At 43.7% G+C, this 14611-nt stretch overlaps 1 protein-coding gene across 2 annotated transcripts in view; it reads left to right on the top strand.

Annotated features, from left to right (window-relative positions):
- The window catches only part of FYB2 (FYN binding protein 2), a 98664-nt gene that overhangs the window by 69467 nt on the left and 14586 nt on the right, over positions 1-14611 (top strand). Inside the window, exons 8-14 of one of the 2 annotated variants that reach the window (XM_032494382.1) lie at positions 407-509; positions 3241-3406; positions 6936-7047; positions 7144-7184; positions 9368-9431; positions 10498-10596; positions 14455-14483. In XM_032494382.1, coding sequence (XP_032350273.1) covers positions 407-509; positions 3241-3406; positions 6936-7047; positions 7144-7184; positions 9368-9431; positions 10498-10596; positions 14455-14483 — 614 coding nt within the window. The remainder of the gene's footprint in view (positions 1-406; positions 510-3240; positions 3407-6935; positions 7048-7143; positions 7185-9367; positions 9432-10497; positions 10597-14454; positions 14484-14611) is intronic. The other variant, XM_032494383.1, reaches the window with a different exon arrangement.

The raw sequence follows: 14611 nt of genomic DNA, 5'->3' as shown, positions 1-14611 counted from the left end.
GGGAAGAGTTGCTCAAAATAGGATGGTAGGTTTCGGGGAATTATGAGAGTCTAGACTAGAGTTAAAGTGAAGGGAGCGACGGAACAGAGGGAGACGGGGTTGGAAAGAAAAGTAGGGGCCAGATCACCGTGGGATTGGTATTTGATCCTACAGGCAAAGGGAAGTTAAGAGATTTTAAGCAGGAATTCACTCTGGTATTGATGGAGCAGGAAGAAACTTGAGGAAATTATCTGTGATTGACTTGATCCTGGTCCCACATCTTTTAAGAAGGAGAAGGAGGAAGAGGAGGGGGACTTGAGTCCGTTTAAGTTAGTTTTCCCCATTCATTTCATTTAGAACTGAGGGGTGCACTATCATCTAAATACTCTAATCTTCAGGTTTTCCCTGGTGTCTTTTCACATTTCAGCCCCAAACAAGAAGATGAAGATAAAAAAATGAAGGAAAAAGAGCCATGTGAATTAGAACCTGAAAAAACAGAAAAGGATCTGCATTCCAACCATCTTTTCAAGGTATCCGTGTTCTAGGGTTCCCGACCAAAGAGTTGCAGTTCAGCCACGTAATGAGCTCAGTTCATGGAGTGACTTTTTAGAGGCTGAGACATGCAGCTCTCCAGAGAGACGGTCAGAAGATGCAGTGGGTGTTGGGTGGTTTATCAAAGAAATGAACATGACAATGACGCTGAACTCTGGCCTTAGGTTTTCCTCTTGTTAGCCTTGAAGCAGGCCTTATAAGCAGGACTGAGACTTGTGTGGATTCAGCAAGGCACCTGGGGGCAAAATACAATGAGATACTCTGCCCTTGCACCCCCCTAGAGGGCAGGCTTCCTTACGCTCTGTGCTCTCAGGCCCTGCTTGGAAGAGGGGCTTAATGTCTGAACTCAGGCATCTCATCTGTAAAATGAGAAATCATCCCTACCCCGTGACCATCCCCACTCCTATCCTGATTTTTATTTGTGATAATAAAATTAAATAATATGAAGACGCCTTGTAAGCCATAAGCTACCATAAAAATGAAATGTGCTGTTGTTAATTAACTGATTAGTTAACATCATTTATCAATAGTAAACACTGTATATGTGTATATCCACATCCAGTTGACACTGTCCCCTTCGGAACAGTTAGTGTGGCCAGAGGCTTAAACAGTAGGTACCACTGGGGCTGCTGCCAGGGCTCAGAACATTGGAGATACCTGTTTGGGCTGTGCCTACCTTATCATATCAAATTGTTCCAGTTCCACCTGTAGGGCTTGGGGAAATCAAGCAGTTTGGTGGTGATGTGGGCCAGAACTGGGGTGGAGGCCCGGAGGCCAGGCTGGACCAGACTGGGTGTTGACAGAGTATCACAAAGCAGCATAATTCAAAGAAGTAAGTCACTAACAATGAAAGATGACTCCAGAGCCAGAGGAGCAGCATGGCGTGACAAGGCCATAATGAGTGATGAGGTCGGAGATCAGGAAGGGGTTGATCAGGCACATATGAGAATGTGATTAAGGATACTGAGCATGAAAGAGCCAGAGCAGGTACGTGCCCATTTCCAGCACTGGCCAAGAGCCAGGTGTGGGGTCAGGTTCCTTCCCACCAAAGGGATGTAGTCCTACTTTCATGGAGTAGATTTGAGTTTTGGAAATTGTTCAGTTATTTGGAGTATGTTAGGTAGGGTCGTCTAGCTGGGCAGTGCTCTTTGGGGTCAGATATGAATGGTAAGTCAGTAGAGATACATTCCCTCGCTCTTCAGACTGACTCTGGGAAGCATTCCCGAGGTCGGCCCTCAGAGGATCCGTGCACTGCTTCATTAGAGGCTGTGCTGAAGGAAGGTGGTCACATTATTTGTGTGAAATACTGACTTCATTACTTTCTTGCCATCTTTTCCCCCATTTAAATATTTCATTCTTGGTTGTGTGACTTAAAAGAACGCCCCTCCTCTTCTCCTCTTCGTCTGCCCATATCCCACCAAGAACTCAGGGAATTCCCGGCCTTATATCTGTTTATTACTGTACCTTTCAAGTACTTTAACAGGTGTTGTCAAGGTGAACCTTCTTGTCCACTTGTAGTTGGAACGACAGTAACCCTTCTCCCGCTGTCATCTCATAATGATAAAACCCTTCGATGGCCAGAAATGTTCCAATTCTCCACTGTCTCCAGTGTCTCTTCCTGCCAACCTCTCTAGATTTCTATTTCAGATCTATTTCTGAAATGCAAACCTGATCAGCTTTCTGCTCTGCCGAGCTCCCTGTGACCATGAGATAAAACCTACACCTCTTGCCTTGTGTGCAAGACCTTTCACAGCTCAGCTCCATCTTCTCTCACCTTTCCAGCCTCACCTCCCGTCTTCCTTCCCATCCCTTGAACTCTCCCCTCATCGGGAGCCTCCATACCACCCTCACGAGGACGCTGTCACTTCTGTGCCTTTGCTTGCGTTGATTTATCCGCCAGATACTCCTTTTCCCCTCAACCAATCTCTTCCTTACATTTTAAAATACAGTTTAATAAAGCCTTCTTTTGGAGTCTCCCCTCCCCGACACTGTCCCCTAGACTCAAGAACTGACCTCCCCTCCTGTTTCCACCTCAGTGGGCAATACCGCTGTGAATGGCGCTCGCCGCACTATACCTTAATGAGCTGTGCGCGTGTATTGCTCTGTGACCAGCATGTGAGCCACCGTGCCCACTGCACCTCTCTGTCTCCAGAGCTTAGCATGTTGTCGCCTTCAGTAGGTGTTTGACAGATGCCGGAAGAAGGAGGTGTGGAAAGAAGCAGGGAAGAACAGAACAAAGGAGGGTGGGAAGATGAAATGCTGGGCAGAAGGAACATAGCATCCCTTAGCGGCCAAAAGCGTGGGGCTCTGGGGTCTAGTCCTGCCCTGGTAGGTGATGCACCGTGAGACCCAACACCAGGTATTTAACGTTTAGTTAAAACTTCTAAACTCTGTCATGAGGAATAATGGTATTTTTCTAATGGGGTATCATGAAACTTAAGTGAGATAAAATATATAAAGTCAGTGCTCCGTCATATCCTGACGGCCTGCTGTGGGCCTGCCTCTGGACCAGGCCTTCATTGGCTGTTCGGAGGCGAACCAAGGACGTGGTATGCGTCCTCATGAAACTTAGAGAAGTATGACTGTGTAAATACAATAACAAATCATTGCTACCTGTGCAGAATGAATAAATAGAGAACAGCATGAATAAGCAAAAAAAACCAACAGGAAGTCAAAGCCTGCAAGAACGTCCCTGTTGCCTGTGTTTAGGGGGATGCCTGTGAAGGGATGCCTGGAAGAACCCAGATAGCGAAAGTCCACAGAGGTGAGAGGAGCGCGCTGGCCGGGAAGCAGGACGCAGGGACTGACGCTGACATCCTCCAGACAGAGGCCTGCCCCGAGGAGCCTGCGCTGGCCAGGCGCTCCCCCGGCCACTGTGAGTTGTGTTTCTTCCTGGTTCTCCTCACCATGACCAAATCATTCTGAGGCTGTGCGTGACCAAGATTTTTATTTGTTTTATAAATATTTATTGAACGTCTATTATATACCAAGTGACTTGGCCGAGGGAGGCAACTGGGCAGGAGTGGAAATCCAGAGCACTGGATCTAGAAGTGGAAGGGCCTGAGTTCAGATCTAGGCTCTCACACGTGTTAGCTACGTCGTAATGTAAGTTCACGGTCCTCAATTTCTTCATTTATAAAAAGGGATCATGAGATGGACCTCACTGGGGTTCGGTGAGGACCAAACCTGACTGTCACATAAGAGGTATCAGCAATCTTTATTCATTTCTTTTTATGTCTACTGACTTCTGTTGTGTTTTTGTAGACCCAGGTCATCGACACACTGATGTCAAAGTATATCGTTAGCTGACTTGATTCAAGTTGCATTTTATCATCATATGAGTTAAGAGTCTTGATTACAAGTAACAATAATCAAATCATACTGTATAAAGCAAAAGAGAAAAAGGAGGTTCACCTGGCAGAAAGTCTGGGCGTGGCTGGATCCAAGGACATAAACAGTATCACGAGGACTCAGTATTACCTCTTCTGTGTTTGGCTTTGCTCCCTTCTGGCTTGGCCCCATTTTCAAGCCAGCTCTACCCTTGTGGAGGCAGGATGGTGCAAGATGGCATCTAGCCATGACAGGCTTCCACAGAATCCTTTTAGGAACCCCAGAGGAAAACTAGAAATTATTACCATCTCAACAGTTTTTTTTTTTAAAGGCCCAGATCTGAGTCTTACTAGCTTGATTATGTCACATGCCAACCCTGAACCAGTCATCATGAACGGGGGATATGATGGTCTGACTGACCTAGCCTATGTCATAATTCACTTCTGGAGCTGGAGGTAGAGTTAATGTTACCAAAGCTATACAATTTCAGATTGAAGGGTTTCCCAAGGGAAGTAAAGCTCTCAAGAGAGAATAAAAAAAGGACTCTGGATCGACAAAACAAATGTCCTCTCCAGCCCAATAAGCCATGCAAACCACTGACGTTTCATAACTTGTTACAGAGTTATGAGAGGAACATATTTGTAGGGATCATGAGATGGACCCGAGGCCCTATAAAATCTGCCTCCAGGCTAGCTGGCTGGCTGCCTCCCTGCCATTCATCCCCTTCCCTGCGTGCTCTGTGCTCTGAGTTAACTGGCTGTGTCATGTGCGTAAGTGCCCTGTAATTCTCATCGATCTCTTTCCTCTGTCTGGAAGGCCTTTACGCCCGTTCTCTGCCTGCTGATGTCCAAGTCATCCTTCAAGATCTGTCTCAAAATTCACTTCTCCTGCGGCTTTCCTTACCTCCGTGCATCCCCCTTTCCCTCTCTCCAGGGGAAAATACTGTAATTTCGTATTCCTCTCTGTTTCCAGGACAGTAACTGAATGACCACTTTTCCATATTAAGTTTTGGATTCGAGCATTTCTGGGACCCGTGACTACTATATATTAATCCTACACCCTTGGGAAATTTAACTCCCTTTTATGTGCGCATGGCGATACTATTTACTTCCTGGGGTTCTTTGTCAGTGCATGTAAAGTATCTGGTTCATTGCTAAATAGCCATTAATTCTATTTCCTTTTCTAAAAGAAATTACAGCATGCCTTACATTATAATTCAGGGTGTACAGGTTTGTCTTCCATGGTACACAGTGAGCAACCTTGAGATCAGAGACCATTTGATACTTTTCTCTGTCTCTCTGCAACCCACCACAGTGGATAGAGCCAACAAAACTTTGTTAAAGGAAGGAATGAAAGAGTAAGTCAAACTTCCAAGAGAGAGTGTGGTAGATCTGACAATCTGAATGGTTCTCCTGACTAAAACAAGTAAAGTGAAGAAGAATTTGGGGGAGAAAATTTATAGAAGTATCACAGAACTGATTTAAAAGGAAGCACCCTCGTACCTGCAGTAATGGGAGCCCTGGGGAATGAGCGAGCGCCAAAGCTACTCTTGTCCCGAGGGTCTTTACTGAGCTCTGAATCCCTTCAGCTCCTGTTCTGGCTGCGTGGTGTGCGGAGGACAGGAGCTACATCCTAGGGCCTGCCCAAAGTGGGTTTACAGTAGGAGATGGGCCTGTATAAAGCTGGGGCCTCACAGAATGATGCCTGCACAGAAGGAACAGGACTGTGCCTGTTGTTAACAATATTATATTGTGTCTAAATTTATTTAAGAAGAGTAGATCTCAAGTGTTCTTAACACAATATATTGTTTTTAAATAAGAAAATGGAAAAAAAATTTTTTTCAAAGACATTCCTGATGAAATGAATGACATGTGGGAAAGTGCAGAGGTAGCCTTGTATCAAAAACCCTGCCTGGAGGTGAGAAGTGGACGGACTTATGTGGAGTGTAGAAAACACTGCCCGGGCTGAAACCAAGCTGGAGTGAATACAAGAGTTAAAGGAGAGGCCGAATTCGAGCAATTAAGTCCTGTCCGTGAAAAGTCACTACAGATTTGGTGATTATACTGTGTCAAAAACGGTCTGAAGAAGATTCTTCGGAGGAATCTGTAGATACTGCCAAAGCACAGAGGGAACTGCTAAACCCATTTCACAGTTCTTTTCACTACTTGTGATGAAAGCACAAAGTGCTTCTGTGTGTGTGTGTGTGTGTCGGAGAAACTTACTGATAACTGCATTAAGAAAAAGCAAGGCTGTTATGTGCCTCTGGGAGCTGACATTCCATTGAGATGGTTTGGGGCCTATATGCTAACTGACTTCTTGTCAGACGATTAAAATCTTGCTGCTTGGTGCTTTTAATTAATAGACAAAAGTCAATGTGCTTATTGTTTATTTCTCAGATGTTATTTCTGATTAATAGTTCATGTCTGAAAATGGCTCTGAATCACCCATACTGTAAATATTTATCTATGCCAACTGATAAAAAGGTGGCAGGTTTATGGTTATGACAAGTTTACAGCTCTGTGAAATAAACCAGCTCCTGCATTTAACAGGCTAGCTACTTGTGCAAACAACCCCTGTACATTTTTCAGCCTGGCACACTATCTGGCTGATTCCATCACTGGCAGACAATAAATGTTGATGTGTGTTCAATCAACTTGTCTAAGAAATTTTACTTTAAGAAAAAAAATGCCACAAAACTGGAAAAGTCATCTACATCTAGGGAAAGAAGCCCCAAGGTTGCACCTTGGAAGATTTCAGCATTTGAGGTCAGGGATTGGAGGAAGAACCATTAAAGAAGAGGGAGGAGTCACTAGTTTACTAGGTAACTGACACCTGTCATAAAAATGTATGAATCCTTGCCACCATCATGAGACAGTAGGTGTCACTGTCATCATCTCAACTCGAGAGGATCATGACTGAGGCTCAGCAGGGTAAAGGGTCGCCCAAGGACCGTACATACCAAGATTATAAGGCAGTGTTCGTATATTTCACCTGCCTTTTCCTGACGTGTGTGAGTGCATTTGTGAGAGCAGCTGATGAGATGTTTTTCAGGGGGTTCTCTGTTTTCCTTACAGGTGGGTATGTGAAGGCCTTGGAAATGACTAAAGAAGCCCCAGGTCAAGGATCCTGTACACAAAATTCCCTTTCAGAGACATATGATGACGTTGAGTGCCTCGGGAGAGAAGGGTAAGTACATGCCAGTCTGTTAGCAAGATGAACATGATGAGACTTTAAAAGAACCGCACAACCAGTCAGTGATCTTTGTATCTTGTCTCTCCATAGGCTGAAGTCGGACTACTCTAACTCATTGGCTTTAGATAATGGTGAGTATAAGAAGACATTTTTTGAAATTGTCAGTAGGAATTGCTAAGAATTTCTGTGGCTGATTAGCAATCTTTTATATATTTTTAATAATGCCAGTTGGGTAGAGTGATGATAAGCTAACAGAAGTGGTTCAAGGTATGTGTGAATCAGTGCATTTAGAATCATGAAGGTGAAGATGCTGGTAGCAGGTCTCTTGTGGCAGAAAGCAAGACTGCTATGGAACTGCCACTGTCCTGATCTCTTCACAATTGCCAGTATGATGACAGAAATGTGTTTTACTTAGAACACTTGCATGGATTCCCAGTACTTTTATTTTCCTTGAAGTTTGTTTTATGATATTAGTTTCAGGTGTACAACATAGTGATTTGATATTTTTATAGATTATACTCCATTAAAAGTTATTATATATGTATGTATATGTATAACTGATCACTTTGCTGTACACCTGAAAACTAACACTGTAAATCAACTACATTTCAATAAAAAAATTAAAATAGTTGGTATAACATTACTGGTTGTAGTCCTGTGCTGTACCTTACATCCTTGTATCTTACTTATTTTATACCTAGTAGTTTGTCCCCTTAATCCCCTCCCCCTACTCCTCTTACCCTCTTTCCACTGGTAACCACTATTTCTATCTGTGAATCTCTTTTGTTAGACTTTTATTTTTTTAGATTCCACATAGAAGTGAAAACATACAGTATTTGTCTTTCTCTGTCTGACTTATTTCACTAAGCAAAATACCCTCCAGGTTCATCCATGTTGTTGCAGATGGCAGAATTTCATTCTTTTTATGGCTGAGTAGTATTCCTTTGTGTGTGTGTGTATCACATCTTCTTTATCCAGTCAGCTGTTGATGGACACTTAGGTTGCTTCCATACTTTGGCCATTGTAAATTATGCTGCTTTGAACATTAGGGTTCATTTATCTTTTCAAATTAGTGTTTTTATTTTCTTCAGATATACACCCAGGAGTGGAATTCCTTGATCATATGGCAGTTCTATTTTTAATTTTTTGAGGAACCTCCATACTGTTTTCCATGGTGGCTGTACCATTTTACATTTCCACCAACAGTGTACAAGGGTTCCCTTTCTTCCACATCCCCACCGACATTTATTATCATCTTTTTGATGGCAGCCATTCTGACAGATGTGAGGTGATAGCTCATTGTGCTTCTGATTTGCACTTCCCTGATGATCAGTTATGCTGAGCATCTTTTCTTGTGCCTGTTGGCCATCTGGATGTCTTTTCTGGGAAAGAGTCTATTCAGGTCTTCTGCCCATTTTTTAATCACATTGCTTTTTTTTTATATTAAGTTGTGTGAGTTTTTTATGTATTTTGGATATTAATCTCTTATCAGACATATAACTTGCAAATATCTCCTCCCATTTAGTTGATTTTCTTTTTTGTTAATGGTTTCCTTTACTGTGCAAAAGCTTTTAAGTTTGATTAGGTCCCATTTGTTTGTTTTTGCTTTGTTCCCTTGCCTGAGGAGACAGATCCAAAAAAAGTATTGCTAAGATTTATGTCAAAGAGTGTACTGTCTATGTTTTCTTCTAGGAGTTTTCCCAGCACCACTTACTAAAGAGACTGTCTTTTGTCCATTGTATATTCTTGCCTCCTTTGTTGTAGATTAATTGATCATAGGTGTGTGATTTCTGGGTTCTCTGTTCTGTTCCATCAATCAAGTTCTGAACTTGAAAGTCCCCCCGCTGCCAGGGTAGATTCACAGTACGTCTGGGTATGTCAAGCTTATGTGTTGGAGCAGGTGAAAGTGAAGCTATGAATGAGGGGAAGGTTGTTCAAGATGTGTCTGGCTGTCTCCATTATTTCCCCAGTGTTAGCACGATGTCTGCCGTTCAGTAGACTGACTGTGGTATGTTACATACGCAAAGGAGGAGGGCAGAAGGAAGGAATCTGCTCATAAACCAACTTTCTTTGACTAAATCAGAACAGACTTGGAAACAGAGTGGAAGCAAATATTGATTTTTGTTTGTCTGTGCTTTTATAGAGGTTAATTATTTTTACGACATGCTTGTAAAAACGTGTGCACATATTTCAATAAAAACTACTCAACAAAAGATCAGAGTGCCTAGCGCCTGGTAGGTATCCAATAATTTTGTGTTAAATACGAATCTGAATTATTGCCTTTATAATGAATGAAAAATTTTTTTCATTTCAGAAGAAAATAGTGAAGAAATGTATGAAGACGTCTACAAAACAAAGAGCAGCTACCCTAAGATAGAGTGAGTTTCTCTTTCTTGGCTTCATAGCTAAGGGTATTTCCTGTTAGTCTATAAAAACCAAAATTTAAGAAATGAACTCACCCACACACCCCCATCTTTAGGGAGGATTTGCACAGAGTGGAGATAAGCTATTGTAATACAACATTGCGCTCAACAGGGTAGTTCTAATTGTGTTCAATCATATGTTACAAATTTTAATCTCAGTGCTTTCTCTTCAGAGAAAATGTCCATCTCCCAGAGTGGAGGACTTTGATACTGTGTTAGGGAGTAAGTGCGAAAGGAGAAGTAAATAGCAATAAACTGCTTTACTTCTACAGTTGCTTTTCCAGGAAGAAATCGGTGGTTATGACTTATTTGTATCTTTGCAAGTTAATAAGGCTATCTCTGGGCTGTGGGCTGAATTTTTTATCTAATAATTCAGTGTTATCAAGGATAATATTTGTTCAAATGGGCATTATTAATCAAGTTTAGCTCTTAGAGGCACAGTGTGGAAAGGAAAACAGCAGTGGTCAAAAGCAAGAAGTTGGAGGGCTGGAGGGAGAAGGTGTTTGTGCTGGGTGGGATGATGCGGGTGTATCATTCCCTCTCCCCACCTCCCTAGAAACAAACAAGAGCATATTTGGAACATGTTTAACCATCAACCAGTCAGGGTACCACCATTGTTGTATTATCACTCCGTAAATTAAAACTCAGGGACGTGAATTTCAGGAGCCAGGAATTTCTATAATCTATTTACAGTATTGTTTGTAAACCGTGATTCTCTGAGTCATCTTCTCTGAAAGGAAGACTTTGCTCCATAAATTCTGTAAAATAGAGACCATTTGGAGGAGATGGCGGTTTGTATAGAAATGTAACAGCCCCCTTAATGGCGGGTGTGTGCTCCGTGGTATGAGCATCTAAACAGAGCAGCACATAGAGGTCAACGGGGTGTTTTCGGGCTCCTCCTTAGGGCGAGGGGGCGGTTTAGAAGTGAGACTGGGGCCTCTGGTCCTTTTCACTGCAGCGGCCTTCTATCCTGCGTACTCTCTCAAACACCATGTTGTTTCTGTCCTTTGATTCCTCTTAGTTTAGATGGAAAAGCAGCACTTAAAAGACTGCAGAGATTCTTCAAGAAAGAAAAGGACAGATTTAAAATGAAGAAAAACAAGTTAAAAGAAAATACAAGGTAAAAGTCCCCTTTGATTCCCCTGCAGGAGGGGATGAGCAGCGCCGCCTTGCTACTAGCGTTGTTATTAGTTACATCCTTCTAGGCTTTCTCAGCCCTGCAGGTGCCGGTGGTTTTATCTGTCTACACCTCCATATTCTGATTTTCCCCTCTTAAGAGAGGCAGTGTGTGCAGAGGGGAGATGAACTTCTCAGCTGAATGGTCTGTGTGTCTCACAGTCTTAGACCTGGAAGGGACCCTCCCAGGTCACCCGGGTAACCAACAACAGGCATTGGGAAGGTCACAGATTCACTGGTAGGAGGAAGAGACAAGAGGCCTGGGTTCTGGGTTCTGGTTTTGGCTCTTGTTTATTCAGTTTGCACCCATGGGCAAATGGCTTCCATTCTAAATGCAGGGGGCCTGAGTTTCCTCTTGTGTACAATGGAAGGGAGGTGAAGTGGCCTCTGGAGGCACTTCTCTCTCTCATCTCTAGAGATTTAGAAAGAGACATAGACATACATCTTTATGAGGACAGGGGATGGTAAAATAATTTCCCCCAGGTCGTTACATACATTGACGTGGAATTATGTTATTCTACGTTGAAGTTCTTCTCAGTTATACAGCCTCAAAGTTACATGAGTTCAAGTCAAATTGTCTGCTGGGTCTAGGTCTACTGTGAGATTGACCAGAATGTGGGGTTTACAGACTGTGGCCTGACCCCGGAAGAGGAGGGGGTCTGGCTCCAGTGAGCAGTGAGACCTAAAGGCAGACCCTGACTTAGCAGGTTAGATGCTGCTTTTTTTCCTTAATTTTATTTTTTATTGACGTGTAGGTGACTTACAATGTAGCTTCAGGTGAAGGAGCATCTTCTTAGTTTATCAATTTTTTGGCTTGTTTTTGTTTTTGTTTGATGGGGAGGTAATGCAATTTATTTACTGTTGTTTAAACGGAAGGACTAGGGGTTAAACCCAGGACCTCACGCAGGCTAAGCAGGCATTCTGCCTCTGAGCTATACCCTCCCCACGGATGCTCCTGACAAAAATGATCAGCGTGATACCTGTAGTCCCTTAAAAATCTGATCCAGGTGAGAATGCTGACACTTTTAAAATGCAAATCTGATTTCCTTTTTCTTAGAACTATTCAGTGACTGCTTATGACTTTTAGAACAAACATCCAGTCCTTTTTCATTGCAAGTAAATACTTCTGTGGAGTCTCCTTCCTACTTGTCCAGCTCCATCTCTCTCTCAAATGTACTCTCGCCCCCACCCCATAGCACATACCCTGTGTGAATGCTTGTGCCGTGGTGTTTCATGCCTCCTTGCATTTAACCATGACATTCTATTGGTCTGGAAGGCACCCACCCTTCTCCAACTCCCTTCAGTTATCAAAGTTCTAGTCTTCCCTTAAAATTTGGCCAAAAATTATCCTTTCTGGGCTGCATTCCATGAACCTTTCTACCCAAACCTGTATTACCTGTTTCTCTTCTGTTCTTCCATAACAGCCTGTGCACATCTTGTAACATCTATAAGCACTACTGAAAAACCCTTTTTCTTAGAGAATCTCAGTGTAAGAAGAGAAATCCACATTACCTAGTCTGAGCACTACACAAGCTACGCTGCAGATGTCCTGCACAGCCAGGGCTCTGCGCCCGCGCGCCTCTATAAAGGGGCATTCGCCAGCTGCAGGGGGGAAAAGCTCCCATTTTTGGCAAGGTCTAAAAAGATTTTTGCCCTTAAACTTTGCCATAATCTGTCTCTCTGCCTTAAATTTTTAATCAATACCTTGGAGATACACCAAGATAACACAGAACTTCTTCTTTACTTACTTTTTGTTTACCTGGTTGAGCCTTTTGATTGAGGGCTCCTCTCCTGACCATCACCTCCTAGTTTGTTGCCTTATCTTCAGAAGGAGGTTGCAATCATGAAAACGTGACCTTTAAAAATGTGGGTTCTCCGTGCTCCCCCATTTCATGCATGCACACACTGCCTATTAAGATAGTCATTATTAAATGGCCTAATTTTTAGGCATAAATAAACCAAGAATTAAATGCCACTGGTCTCAGCCAAGCTGTGAGTTTTACATGGGAATTAAATGTGAACCCTCTTCTCACTTCCTCTGTTCCAGATGCACCGATTTCCTTGCTCTTCTTAGGCCAAGCACGCCTCAGCTTGAGGGTCTCCTTATCTTCTCTTCCCTCCCTCAGAAACATTCTGACCAGACACCCAGGTAGCTGACTCTCACTACCTTCAAGTCTCTGCTTAAAAATCACCTTACCAGTGAAGCCTGCCTCAGGCAAACCAACCCTCACCTCCAGTCCTCCTGCCCCGACCCTGTGCTGTTTCTCTTAATTTCACTTAGCTCTGTACGTTTCCTCACATGACAGATCATAAATTTCCTTGTCAGTTTTCTGTCTGCCTCCCTCTACTAGAATCCATGAAGGCAGGGATGGTGACTGTTTTGTTTACTGCTCTGTCTCCAACATGAAGAACAGTGTCTGGAAGGAAAAAAAAAAACTGCCTGGGATACAACAGGTGCTCAGTAAATACCTGTTGAACGGATAGATGACCTAAAGGAAGGAAATCTCATTGTAGAGTTTTTGTGGCCTTGGTTTCTATGGGTAAATAGGGGCAGCCAGCACGCTGGCCCAATTAAAGTGGAGGAAGGAGACTGGTGTTGAGAAAGGCTTCCTTAAGCGGGGGCCCCCGAGTGGAGAGCCCGAGGACAGGTGCTCACCGGGCACCAGAGGGCTGGGGCTGCACCAGGGCCTCCTCTGCGGGCTCTCGCATCTTCACAGCCACCACCCTTGAGTTAGAAACTTGTTTCTCCATTTCACAGATGCAAAACTAAGACTTTGAAAAGTTAGGTGCCTCGCCCGCAGGGTGAACGGCTGAGTGGCGGAGCTGAGAGTCAGGTTCAGCGCTCAGACTCCAGGGACTGTGTCATTTTCTCCTGCTCCGTCCTGCTCATCACAGTCCTGACAACATCCAGTCTGGTCTCACAGACACTAACGGTAGGGTCCACTGAGCGTCAGCTCTGGCCCGGGCACTCACCGAGGAGTGCCCCTCCAGTACCAAGGCAACTCCACAGGACAGGCGCTGCTGGTCTTCATTTCAGAAATGAACAAACGAAGGCTTCCATAAAGGCTCGTGCTGTTCCTGTGGTCATTCCCTTTTCATGTTCACATCACAGAGTGTGATTTACTTTTATCTCCCTCACTAAACCCCAGGCTCCTTCAGGACAGAATCTGTGTCTGATCATTTTGTGTGCCCAGCACATGGGCCTGGCCCATGGTGAGTGTCCCCAGAACACCTGTAGGACTGAACTGAAATTCATTGCTTAAAATACATGGATTTTTTCCTACCGTATCATATGTCCTTCCATGTAATCTCCTTAACTGTGAGATCTGAGGAAAGCCAGACGTTCTACCTGAGCCAGACATCCTTGCCTACTTAGCACATTTACCTCCTTCCATTTCCACCAGCCTGGAATTCTCCCCTCAAGTCACCTCTTTGGTTAAACACATACATAGTCAGGGTCCAGTGTCCGCAGCAGGGCGTTCCCTCTCACCATACTTACCCCACATGGGATGTATCTGATTGGCAACTTGGAAGATCAGAGGAGGGCAGGGCTCTGGGTTAGGCTGAGACTGTCTAGTTAGGAAAGGAGGTGCAGGAGGTCCCCAGGGATAAATCAGCTCATTTACAAAAAGGAGAGGGGGTGATCAGAACAAAGCTGCAGGGAAGTTTTGCTTCATCTCTTCTCCCCCCCAGTATTTATATCAAGAAACCTAGTCATTGCTATGTTATTTGAGATGTATCAGCTAATATTTCTGAACATGGCTCTTCCCTTAACCCTTTTATGTCTTTTGTCAATTAACAGTGCGTTTTCCATTTCGCTGCCTGATGTAGGTAAGTGACGTTCGCTTATTGCTGGCACAAAACTATTCAGCATCAGCATGTTCAGAGCCTGAGAAAAAGAAATGGTAATCCTTCCTGAATTCTGCATTTTAATGAAAAATTGATACATCGAAATCAAA

This window comes from Camelus ferus, chromosome 13 (assembly GCF_009834535.1).
Source record: "Camelus ferus isolate YT-003-E chromosome 13, BCGSAC_Cfer_1.0, whole genome shotgun sequence".
NCBI classification, from domain to species: Eukaryota; Metazoa; Chordata; class Mammalia; order Artiodactyla; family Camelidae; genus Camelus; species Camelus ferus.
The sequence above is the reverse complement of the archived record's forward strand: the minus strand, read 5'-3'. Positions and strand labels throughout refer to the sequence as shown.